Source organism: Lynx rufus, unplaced genomic scaffold, assembly GCF_022079265.1.
Source record: "Lynx rufus isolate CCGP_SWC_20201006 ecotype Redwood Valley unplaced genomic scaffold, mLynRuf1.p SCAF_5, whole genome shotgun sequence".
NCBI classification, from domain to species: domain Eukaryota; kingdom Metazoa; phylum Chordata; class Mammalia; order Carnivora; family Felidae; genus Lynx; species Lynx rufus.
In genome coordinates this window covers 32602376-32615937 of record NW_025814867.1, presented here as the reverse complement: position 1 = coordinate 32615937, position 13562 = coordinate 32602376, and the positions used below count along the sequence as shown (strand labels likewise).

Below are 13562 nucleotides of genomic sequence, written 5' to 3'. Positions count from 1 at the left end.
TCCCTCAGGCTGAAGAAAATCTAATCTACAGGGCTGGAGTCTTTTTTAACCTTCTCCTTTCAGGAGCCGGACACTAAAGAACTAGTAATAGGGGTATTAAGAAAGTCACCACAAAAAAAAAAAAAAAAAAAAAAAAAGAAAGTCACCACATATACCCAGAAAAAGGCACAAGCTCAGTGAAGACCTGAGGAAAGCTTAAGTTTATAATTCAAAGTGGTTCCTGGCACAGAGAAAGTTTACGACAATAAAAACAAAAACCCAGGAAACCCTGGGGAAGAGATGATCTGATTTTCAGACTTACCACATTATTAAATTCACACATTCAGTTTTCAACAACCAATGTATCACAAGGGATACAAAGAAACATGCAAGTATGATCCATTCAAAGGGAAAAACCAATAGTAACCATCCTGGAGAAAAATCAGCTGACAAACTCACCAGACAAAGACTTTAAACAAATATCTTAAAGATGCTTAACTAACTAAAGAAAGTAAAGAAAATGATGTGTGAACAAAATAATAGTATCCAAAGAAATAGAAAACCTAAGAAATTCTTCAGCTGGAAAGTACAATTACAAAAAGGAAAAGTTCACCAAAGGGATTTAAAGACAGATTTGAACAGGTAAAAGAAAGTATCAGTGAGCACGGAGACAAGTCAATTGAAATTAGCAAGCCTGAGGAACACACACACGAACAGACACACAAACACACACACAAATGAGAGAATAAAGGATCTGTGGGACACCAGGAAAAGAACCAACAGATGCATTGTGAGAGTGCCAAAAGGCAAAGAGGGACACTAAGGGGAAAAGAGATTATTTGAAGAAATAATGGCTGGGGCGACTGGGTGGCTCAGTCGGTTGAGCGACTGACTTCGGCTCAGGTCATGATCTCATGGTTTGTGAGTTCAAGCCCCGCGTCAGGCTCTGTGCTGACAGCTAGGAGCCTAGAGCCTGCTTCGGATTCTGTGTCTCCCTCTCTCTCTGCCCCTTCCCCACTCATGCTCTGTCTCTCTCTGTCTCAGAAATAAACATTAAGAAGATTGAAAAAAAAAAAAAGAAGAAGAAATAATGGCTGAAAATGTCCCAAATTCGGTAACGGACATGAATTTAAACATCCAAGAAGCTCAACAAACTCCAAGTAGGATAAACGCAAGAAATCTATACTGAGACATACTATAAATGAAAATATTAAAAGAGAGAATCTTGAAAGCAACAGAAGAAGTGAATGATCACATAAAAGGGATCCTCAATAAGATCACCAATAGATTTCTCATTAGAAACTTTGGAGGATGCAGGGCACCTCGGTGGCTCAGTTGGTTAAGTGTCTGACTTTGGCTCAGGTTATGATCTCACGGATCATATCAGGCCCTAACAGCTCAGAGCCTGGAGCTTGCTTCGGATTCTATGCCTCCCACTCTCTGCGCCCTTCCCCCACTCATGCTCTGTCTTCTCTCTCTCAAATATAAATAAAAACATTTTTAAAAATAATAATACAAAAAAAGAAACATTGGAGGAGAGAAGAGGGTAAGTAGAGTTGACCCTTGAACAATGCAAGGGTTGGGACCCTTTCGCAGTCAAAAACCCATATATTCTGGCTTCCCCAAAACTTAACAACTAATAGCCTTCTGCTGAACAAGAAACCTTACTAATAACATAAACAGTTGATTAACACATATGTCGTATATTATATGCATTATATACGGTATTCTTATAATAAAGTAAGCTAGATGAAAGAAAATGATAAGAAAATGATAAGAGAAAACACATTTACAGTCCTGTAGTATAAAAAATCTGCATAATAGGGAGCCTGGGTGGCTCAGTCAGTTAAGTGTCCCACTTCGGCTCAGGTCGTGATCTCACATTTGTGGGTTCAAGCCCAGCAATGGGCTCCACAAGGACAGCTTGCAGCCTGGAGCCTGCTTCAAACTGTGTGTGTGTGTCTCTCTGTCTCTCTCTCTGTCTCTCTCTCTGTCTCTCTCTCTCTCTGCCCCTCCCCTGCTTGCACTCTGTCTCTCAAAAAATAAAACATTAAAAATAAATTTTTAAAAATCTGCATAAAAAGCAAAGGAAACAATCAGCAAAACTAAAAGGAAACCAACAGAATGGGAGAAGATATTTGCAAATGACATATCAGATAAAGAGCTAGTATCCAAAATCTATAAAGAATTTATCAAACTCAATACCCAAAAAACAAATAATCCAGTGAAGAAATGGGCAAAAGACATGAATGGACACTTCTCCAAAGAAGACATCCAGATGGCTAACAGACACATGAAAAAATGCTCAATATCACTCATCATCAGGGAAATACAAATCAAAACCACAATGAGATACTACCTTACACCTGTCAGAATGGCTAAAATGAACATCTCAGGCAACAACAAATGTTGGCAAGGATGCGGAGAAAGAGGATCTCTTTTGCACTGCTGGTGGAAATGCAAACTAGTGCAGCCACTCTGGAAAACGATATGGAAGTTCCTCAAAAAATTAAAAACAGAACTACCCTATAACCCAGCAATGCACTGCTAGATATTTATCTAAGGGATATAGGTGTGCTGTTTCAAAGGGGCACATGCACCCCGATGTTTACAGCACTGCTATTGACAATAGCCAAAGTATGGAAAGAGTCCAGATGTCCATCAACAGATGAATGGATAAAGAAGATGTGGTATATATTTACAATGGAGTAATAGTCAGCAATCAAAAAGAAATCTTGCCATTTGCAACTATGTGGATGGAACCAGGGAGTATTACGCTAAGTGAAATTAGTCCAAGAAAGACAAATATCATATGACTTCACTCATATGAGGAATTTAAGATGATGAACATAAGGGAAGTAATAATAATATAAAAATAAGGAGAACAAAACATAAGAGACTCTTAAATACAGAGAACAAACTGAGGGTTGCTGGAGGAGCTGTGGGTAGGGAGATGGGCTAAATGGGTAAGGGGCATTAAGGAGGACACTCGTTGGGATGAGCACTGGGTGTGATACATAGGGGATGAATCACTGGAATCTACTCCTGAAATCATTATTGCACTATATGCTAACCAACTTAGATGTAAATTTAAAAATAAATAGAAATTAAATTAAAATTAAAATTAAAAAGTAACAAATCTGCATATAAGTTTACCTACACAGTTCAAATCCATGTTGTTCAAAGGTCAACCGTAGACTGACATATTCAAAATACTGAAATAAAAAACTGCCAACTAAAATCCAATGTTCGACAAAACTGTCCTTCAAGTTCTTGCTCAGAAAGGAAACAGCACAGATGAGAAGGGAAGCTTCTCTTGCCCTCTCCCACCCAAATCCTCCTCTTCCTGAACCTGGACAGTTTAGGTAGAGATACAGAACATGGGTTCTGGGTGGTGGGGGCAGACAGGAACAGGCAAGAGAGCTTCCCGGAGGAGAAGACTGACAGGAAGAAACATGGATTCTACTTTTGTGTGCTGCGCCCCCAGTCTGCTTATCTGTTCCATCTGCAAGGACTATTTCACAGACTCTGTCACCATTAACTGTGGACACAGCTTTTGTACTCCGTGTCTCTGCCTCCTGTGGGAAGATGCCCAGCATCCTACCTGTTGCCCTGTATGCAGGGCAGTATCTCCATGCATGGACTTCAAAAGCATTATTTCTGCTGAGGGACAAGCTCGTGCTAAAAAAGAATCAGTTGCCAAGCAGTTACCAAGGTCTGCCAGGCAGGTGTGTTGGATACACCAAGCACTAAAGAATATCTTCTGTCCAACTGACAAGAGCCTGCTGTGTTTGCAATGCTCTCATTCGCCAGGGCATACCACTCACATACACTGTCCACTTTCACAGGTCGCTGAGAACTGCAGGGAGAAACTTCTGATGCAAATGAAATCTATTTGGAAAAACAGGCAGAGAAATCAGAGAAATATAAACAAAGAGTACAACTTACTTAGAGTATGGCAGGGTTTTGTAAATCTAAGGATGGTGATGATCAAGGCTGAATATCCTAAGGTGTACCAATACCTCCACAAGAAAAGCAAAAACATTTAGAGAGCCTGGCAATTGAAGGCAAGAAAATTTTTCATCGACTCTGGAGAAATGTAGCTAGAATGCTTCAAATGGGGAAACTCCTGACAAGAATCTATGAGGAGCTGAAGGAAATGTGCCTCAGAGCAGATGTGCGCCTGCTCCAGGATTTGGAAGACATCATGAAAAGGAGTCAGTGCAGGCGCACTTGCCCCAGCCTGTGGACCCACAGCCCAGTGAGGGGACAATCACCGGGATGTCTGAAAGGCTTAACAACTTCCGAGTGTATATTATATTTGGTGATAACATAAGGAATTACTGTGTGCCTCTGTTTGAAGACCTGAGATGTTTGCAGTGCCGTCCCGACCATCAAGACCTGCCCCGCAGTCCAGCGAGTTCACAGTATAAGCCTTCCTGGGCAGCTCAGGCTGCCTTCACCTCTGGCAAATATTACTGGGAGGTGGATGTGGGAAACTCTCAGAATTGGATTAAAGGACTTTGCAGGGAATCCTGGACAAAACACCATGACTTGCTGCTCAACTCTGAGGGTATCTTTCTACTTCTGTGTGTCAACGTGGATAACCATTGCCGTCTCTTCTCTGCCTCCCCGCCACTGTGCCACTACATTCCAAGACCCCAGGGCTTGGTAGGGGTGTTTTTAGATTATGAATTTGATATAGTAAGCTTTGTTAATGTTGCCAAAAGTTCCCTCATTTGTAATTTCCTTTCCTGTTCCTTCTCCTTCCCTCTCAGACCTTTCATTTGTTATGTAACCAAATGATCAGGAACAGCTCACAAACCTGACCAAGGTCTTAGCAATTTTAATAGCTGGGAGGGTTCTATCCTGGTGACTTCTTGAGTGGGGAAAATCACTGATACCTCATGGTCTTGAACTTCATTTTACCTTCAGGAGATACATTTGCTGTATTATTTTTTAAAGTGGTGACACTGTGAAGGATGTACATTTGTCTTTTCTATTTTATTGAAATAAAAGTAATCGCTTTAAAAAAAAAAAAGACACTGTCCTTCAAAAGTGAGGGAGAAATTAAGACATTCCCAGATAATACTAAACAATAATTCAAGTCATATTAAGAAATAAAGATCTCAATAAAGGTAAATACATGAGCAATCACAAAAGATGGAATTATTGAAGGGAGCCTGGGTGGCTCAGCCGGTTAAGCATCCGACTTCAGCTCAGGTCATGGTCTCACGGTTCATGGGTTCGAGCCCCACATCAGGCTCTGTGCTGACAGTTCACAGCCTACAGCCAGCTTTGGATTCTGTGTCTCCTTCTCTCTTTGTTCCTCCCCTGCAGGCACTCTGTCTCTCTTTCTCAAAAATAAAGATTAAAAAAAAATTTTAAAGATGGAATTACTGAAAATGCAGTCTGCAACTCTATTTTTTGTTTTTGGTAAGATTTAAGACACTAATAAACAATTTTTAAAAACACTAGTCTAAATTACTATTATTGTAACGTTGGTTTGTAACTCTACATTTTTCCTTTCTAGAGAATATATGAGACTAATGCATTAAAACCCAATTTCTGCCATTTGCAATAATAATTGTTTCGATACACAATGTTTAAAGATGTATATCATTTCATCAATGAATGGAAGGGGATGAGAATGAAGCTTATAATAGCAAAGTTTTTCTGTTATCAAAGTTAAGCTGGTGTAAATTCAGCAAAAGTAACAGGATATAAAATCAACACAAAAATCAGCTGCATTTCTAACACTAACAATGTTAGTAAACACTGTCAATGAACAATCTGAAAAGGAAATTAACAAAACTATTTACCATTTACAAGAGCATCAAAAAGAATAAAATCTATAGTAATAAACTTAATTAAGGATGGGAAAGACTTCTACAATGAAAACTACATTGTGAAATGTAATGAAAGAAATTAAACAAGAAATAAGTACACAATACAAACAGTTAACCATAATGTGAACTATGGACTCTGGGTATTATGATGTGTTAATGTAGGTTCACCAATTGTAACAACTGTACCACTCTGGTGGGGAATGCTGATAATAGAAGAAGCTATGCACGTATGAGGTAGGGAGTATACGGGAAATCTTGGTATCTTCCCCTCAATATTGCTGTAAACCTAAAACTGTTCTTAAAAAAAAAAACACCCACAAACCTCAATTTAAAAAAAAGAGTAGAGGGAGGAGCCAAGATGGCAGAACAGCATGGAAGTTTTTTGTGTGTCTCGTGTACATGAAATACAGCCAGACCAACACTAAACCATCTACACACCTAGAAAACTGATTGGAGGATTAACACAACAATCTGCACAACCTGAACCACAGAATTCAGCAGGTATGCGGTGCAGAGGTGAACTTGGGGAGTGAGGAGCAGGAAGGGGCAGGAAGGGAGGTGCTTTTGCGAGTGGAGAGAGGACGGAGACTGGCGGGGTGGGGGGGGGGGGAGGGCAGAGAATATGGGAAAAGCACCTCTCCCCAAAAGCAGCTGGAGAGAAAGTGGAAAACTTGAAACAGCCGCAGGGGCTAAACTAAAAAGGGAGAAAGGAGAAAGGAAACGGTTTAAATTCCATTAAGACTGTAAACAAGGGGAGCGCAAAGGCTGCAATTCCACAGCTTGATACCTGGCGGTGCTCTGGTGGGAAGGGCGAATCCCCAGGAACAGAGTGGGGTCCGGGAGGTTCTCAGGCCACACAGGGAAAAGCAGTTCCACTGCTGGAAGGACATTTGGTAGAGACTGTTGAAGCCACCTGATCCCAGCAGACCCCAGAAAACGGCCACATTCGCTGGTGCTGGAACAAGGTCGTTAAGGGTGAAGCCTGGTGCCAGATGTGTGTTGTGAGTTTCCATAATCCCTGAAACGCTGCTGCTACACTATCTAGCGAACTTTTTCTGGGGCGGGCTGGCACCTGGCCACAGTCTCATGGCACTGGCAGCAGCAGGGTCCAGCAAGCGTTCCTGGGTGCAGCCAACATTCAACCATTGCTCATTCGGCCATTGCTCGGTGAGACCCTTCCCTCAGAGGGGCAGAATGGGTCAAAGCCACAGTCCTTCAGAAGTAAGGGGCCGGGGAAAACAGCCACATCTGAGACGAAACTCAGGAGAGAGGTACTGCCTGGCGCCTGGTCACAGACAGTGAAAAAGCGGGAGTGGACGAAAGGTGAAGACAGCGGATGAGTGTACAACTACTGATCCGGGAGAACAGAGTTCCAAAGCTAGAGACTGGGCAGCTGGGTGGTGCCATTTTCACTGCTCCCGCACATGCGCATACGCACCTACAGCACCGCAACACTCTACCCCAGTAGGCTAGCAGCACCATCTAGTGGAGAGCGGAGCTGTTAAACTGAGCCCCGCCCAACTGGGCCAACTTCGCTCTTCAAGAACACAAGTCTCACTGCCTGCCTAGTTTATGGACTATAAAGCACTACACAGTCTGACCTCTAAGGGAAAACGAAGTAATTTCGGTCATACTTCAATCTGTTAGCAGGTTCATCTATTCAATTTTTTTTTTCTCTTTTACACTTCTTTTTCTTGAATACAGAAAGAGAAAAAATTCATTTTTATTTTCAATTTTTATCAAAAATATTTGTCTTTAATTTTTATTACTATATTTTTATTTCTGTGTAAATTTTTTCAAATTCTATTTTACTTCCATCATTTTATGTTAGTCTACTTCAGTGTATTCAACTTTTCAAATTTTCAAACGACTTCCTTTTTTTTCTATTTTGTCTTTTTTCTCTTTTTTGTTTCTTTTCTTTTTCTTGAATACAGAAAAAGAAAAATTCATTTTTATTTTTAATTTTTATTAAAAATATTTTTATTTTTTTCTACTACATTCTTCCCTTTGTGTACATTTTTTCAAATTCTATTTTACTCCCATCATCTCATTTTAGTGTACTTCAGTGTATTCATTTTTTCAGATTCTCAAATGACTTCCTTCCACCCCCCATTTTTCCCTCTAATCTGTCAAACCACTTTCAACACCCAGATCAAAACACACCTAGGATCTAGCATCATTTATTCGATTTCTGTCTGTGCGTGTGTGTTTTTAATATTTTAATTTTAATTAAAATTTTTCTACCTCATTAATTTCTTTTCTTCCTTCAAAATTACAAAAATGAAGGAATTCACCCCAAAAGAGCACGAAGAAATGACAGCCAGGGATTTAACCAACAAAGATACAAGCAAGACGTCTGAACCAGAATTTGGAATCATGATAATAAGAATACGAGCTGGAGTCGAAAATAGATCAGAATCCCTTTCTGCAGAGATAAAAGAAGTAAAAAACAGTCAGAATGAAATTAAAAATGCGATAACTGAGCTCCAATCACAGAAGAATGCAGCAGCGGCAAGGATGGATGAGGCAGAAGAGATAATCAGTGATACAGAGGACAAACTTATAGGGAATAATGAAGCAGAAAAGAAGAGGGAGATTAAGGCAAAAGAGCACGATTTAAGAATTAGAGAAATCAGTGACTCATTAAAAAGGAACATCAGAATCATAGGGGTCCCAAAAGAGGAAGAGAGAGAAACAGGGGTAGAAGGGTTATGTGAGCAAATCATAGCGGAAAACTTTCCTAACCTGGAGAAAGACACAGACATCAAAATCAAGGAAGCACAGAGGACCCTCATTAGATTCAACAAAAAACAACCATCAACAAGGCATATCATACTCAAATTCACAAAATACTCAGGCAAGGAGAGAATCAAGAAAGCAGCAAGGGAAAAAAAGTCCCTAACCTACAAGAGAAGACACATCAGGTTTGCAGCAGACCTATCCACAGAAACCTGGCAGGTCAGAAAGGAGTGGCAGGATGTATTTAGTGTGCTGAGTCAGAAAAATATGCAGCCAAGAATTCTTTATCCAGCAAGGCTGTCATTCAGAATAGGAGGAAAGAGAAAAAGTCTCCCAGACAAACAAAAATTAAAGGAGTCTGTGACCACTAAACCAGCCCTGCAAGAAATTTTAAGGGGGACTCTCTGAGGGGAGAGAAGATGAAAAAATATATATATACATATCTATCTATCTATCTATCTACCGATAGATAGATAGATAGATAGATAGATAGATATATCAAAAGCAACAAAGATTACAAAGGACCAGAGAACACCACCAGAAACTCCAACTCTACAAGCATCATAATGGCAATAAATTCATCTTTCAGTACTCATTCTAAACGTCAATGGACTCAATGCTCCAATCAAACGACAAAGGGTAACAGAATGGATAAGAAAACAAGATCCATCTAGATGCTGTTTACAAGAGACCCACTTTAGACCTAAAGACACCTTCAGATTGAAAGTAAGGGGATGGAGAACCATCTATCATGCTAATGGTCAACAAAAGCTGGAGTAGCCATACTTATATCAGACAATCTAGACATTAAATAAAAACTGCATCAAGAGATGCAGAAGGGCATTATATCATAATCAAGGGGTCTATCCACCAAGAAGACCTAACTATTGTACACATTTATGCGCCAAATGTGCGAGCACCCAAATATATAAATCAATCACAAACATAAAGAAACTCATGGATAGTAATACCATAATAGTAGGAGACTTCAACACCCCACTCACAGCAATGGAAAGATCATCTAATCAAAAAATCCACAAGGAAACAATGGCTTGGAATGATACACTGGACCAGATGGACTTAACAGGTATATTCAGAACATTTCATCCTAAAGCAGCAGAATGCACATTCTTCACGAGTACACATAAAACATTCTCCAGAGAAGAGCACATACTGGGACACAAATCAGCCCTAAGTAAGTACAAAAAGATCGAGATCATACTGTGCATATTTTCAGACCACAACACTAAGAAACTCGAAATCAACCACAAGAAAAAAGTTGGAAAGGTAACAAATATTGGAGACTGAAGAACATCCTACTAAAGAATGAATGGGCTAACCAAGAATTTAGAGAGGAAATTAAAAAGTATATGGAAGTCAATGAAAATGATAACACCACAACCTAAAACCTCTGGGACGCAGCAAAGGTGGTCATAAGAGGGAAGTATATAGCAATCCAGGCCTTCCTAAAGTAGGAAGAAAGATCTCAGATACACAACCTAACCTTACGCCTTAAGGAGCTGGAAAAAGAACAGCAAATAAAACCCAACACCAGCAGAAGACAGGAAATAATAAAGATTAGAGCAGAAAGTAATGCTATCAAAACAAACAAACAAACAAACAAAAAAAACAACAGTAGAACAGATCAATGAAAACAGAAGCTGGTTCTTTGAAAGAATTAACAACATTGATAAACCACTAACCAGTTTGATAAAAAAAAAAAAAAGAAAGGACCCAAAAAAAAAAACCAAGATTGAAAGGAGATCACAACCAACACAGTAGAAATAAAAATAATAAGAGAATATTATGAGCAATTATATGCCAATAAAATGGACAATCTGGAAGAAATGGACAAATTCCTAGAAACATATACACTACCAAAACTGAAAGAGGAAGAAAAAGAAAACTTGAACAGACCCATAACCAGTAAGGAAATCAAATTAGTAATCAAAATCTCCCAAAAAACAAGAGTCCAGGGCCAGATGGCTTTCCGGGGGAATTCTACCAAATATTTAAGGAACAGTTAACACCTATTCTCTTGAAGCTGTTCCAAAAAATAGAAAGGGAAGGAAAACTTCCAAACTCTTTCTATGAAGCCAGCATTACCTTGATTGTAAAACCAGAGACCCCACTAAGAAGAACTATAGACCGGGGCGCCTGGGTGGCGCAGTCGGTTAAGCGTCCGACTTCAGCCAGGTCACGATCTCGCGGTCCGTGAGTTCGAGCCCCGCGTCAGGCTCTGGGCTGATGGCTCGGAGCCTGGAGCCTGTTTCCGATTCTGTGTCTCCCTCTCTCTCTGCCCCTCCCCCGTTCATGCTCTGTCTCTCTCTGTCCCAAAAATAAATAAAAACGTTGAAAAAAAAAATTTTTAAAAAAAGAAGAACTATAGACCAATTTCCCTGATGAACATGGACACAAAAATCCTCAACAAGATATTAGCCAACCGGCTCCAACAATACATTAAAAAAATTATTCACCATGAGCAAGTGGGATTTATACCTGGAATGCAGGGCTATTTCAATATCCACAAAACAATTAATGTGATTCATCACATCAATAAAAGAAAAGGACAAGAACCATATAATCCTCTCAATAGATGCAGAGAAAGCATTTGACAAAATACAGCATCCTTTCTTGATAAAAGCCCTCAAGAAAGTAGGGATAGAAGGAGATCATAAAAGCCATATATGAACGACCCAGCGCTAATATCATCCTCAATGGGGAAAAACTGAGAGCTTTCCCCTTACGGTCAGGAACAAGACAGGGATGTCCACTCTCACCACTGTTATTCAACATAGTATTGGAAGTCTTAGCCTCTGCAATCAGACAACACAAAGAAATAAAAGGCATCCAAATCAGCCAGGAGGAGGTCAAACTTTCACCCTTTGCAGATGACATGATACTCTATATGGAACACCCTAAAGATTCCACCAAACAACTTCTAGAACTGATTCATGAATTCAGCAAAGTTGCAGAATACAAAATCAACGCACAGAAATCGGTTGCATTCCTATACGCCAAGAATGAAGCGACAGAAAGAGAAATCAAGGAATCGATCCCATTTACAGTTGCACAAAAAAACAGAAAATACCTAGGAATAAGTCTAACCAAAGAAGTAAAAAATCTATACACTAAAAACCATAGAAAGCTTATGAAAGAAACTGAAGACGACACAAAAAAATGGAAAAAGATTCCATGCTCCTGGATAGGAAGAACAAATATTGTTAAAATGTCAATACTACCCAAAGCAATCTACATATTCAATGCTATCCCTATCAAAGTAACATCAGCATTCTTCAGAGCTAGAATAAATAATCCTAAAATTTGTATGGAACCAGAAAAGACCCCGACTAGCAAAAGTGATCTTGAAAAAGAAAACCAAAGCAGGAGGCATCACAATCCCAGACTTCAAGCTATACTACAAAGCTGTAATCATCAAGACAGTATGGTACTGTCATAAGAACAGACACTCAGATCAATGGAACAGAACAGAGAATCCAGAAATGGATCCACAAACATATGGCCAACTAATCTTTGACAAAACAGGAAAGAATATCCAATGGAATAAAAACAGTCTCTTCAGCAAGGGGTGCTGGGAAAACTGGCAGCGACATGCAGAAGAATGCACCTGGACAACTTTCTTACACCAGACACAAAAACAAACTCAAAATGGATGAAAGATCTAAATATAAGACAGGAAGCCATCAAAATCCTCGAGAAGAAAGCAGACAAAAACCTCTTTGACCTTGGCAGCAACTTCTTACTCAACACGTCTCCAGAGGCAAGGGAAACAAAAGCAAAAATGAACTATTGGGACCTCATCAAAATAAAAACCTTCCACACAACAAAGGAAACAATCAGCAAAACTAAAAGGAAACCAACAGAATGGGAGAAGCTATTTGCAAATGACATATCAGATAAAGGGTTAGTATCCAAAATCTATAAAGAACTTATCAAACTCAATACCCAAAAAACAAATAATCCAGTGAAGAAATGGGCAAAAGACATGAATGGACACTTCTCCAAGGAAGACATCCAGATGGCCAACCAACACATGAAAAAATGCTTAACATCACTCATCATCAGGGAAATACAAATCAAAACCACAATGAGATACCACCTTACACCTGTCAGAATGGCTAACACTAACAACTCAGGCAACAACAGATGTCAGTGAGGATGCAGAGAAAGAGGATCTCTTTCGCATTGTTGGTGGGAATGCAAGCTGGTGCAGCCACTCTGGAAAATGGTATGGAGGTTCCTCAAAAAACTAAAAATAGAACTACCGTACGACCCAGCAATTGCACTACTAGGCATTTATCCATGGGATACAGATGTGCTGTTTCAAAGGGACACATGCACCCCAATGTTTACAGCAGCACTATCAACAATAGCCAAAGTATGGAAAGACCCCAAATGTCCATCCACAGATGAATGGATAAAGAAGATATGGTATACATATGCAATGGAGTATTACTCGGCAATCAAAAAGGAATGAAATCTTGCCATTTCCAACTATGTGGATGGAACTGGAAGGTATTATGCTAAGTGAAATTAGAGAAAGACAAAAATCATGACTTCACTCATATGAGAACTTTAAGGAACAAAACAGATGAACGTAAGGGAAGGGAAACAAAAATAATATAAAAACAGGGAGGGGGACAAAACAGAAGAGACTCATAAATATGGAGAACAAGCTGAGAGTTACTGGAGGGGTTGTGGGAGGGGAGATAGGCTAAATGGGTAAGGGGCACTAAGGAATCTACTCCTGAAATCATTTTTGCACTATATGCTAACTAATTTGGACGTAAACTTTAAAAAATAAAAAAATTAAATTAAAAAAATTAAATTAAATTAAAATTTAAAAAAGCGTAAGAGGCACCTGGGTGGTCAGTCAGTTGAGCATCCAACTTCGGCTCAGGTCATGATCTCACAGTTCGTGAGTTCGAGCCCCACTCTACGCTTGCTGTTGTCAGCCAGAACCCACTTTGGATC

General features: G+C 39.6%; 2 protein-coding genes across 3 annotated transcripts in view; one reads left to right on the top strand and one right to left on the bottom strand.

Moving 5' to 3' along the window:
- The window catches only part of NCK1 (NCK adaptor protein 1), an 89569-nt gene that overhangs the window by 49550 nt on the left and 26457 nt on the right, over positions 1–13562 (bottom strand). The window lies entirely within an intron of this gene.
- Positions 3435–4785, top strand: LOC124526139 (tripartite motif-containing protein 77-like). Its single transcript, XM_047098901.1, is given in 3 exon segments — positions 3435–4005; positions 4008–4199; positions 4202–4785. Coding segments are annotated over 3 exon segments (1347 nt in total).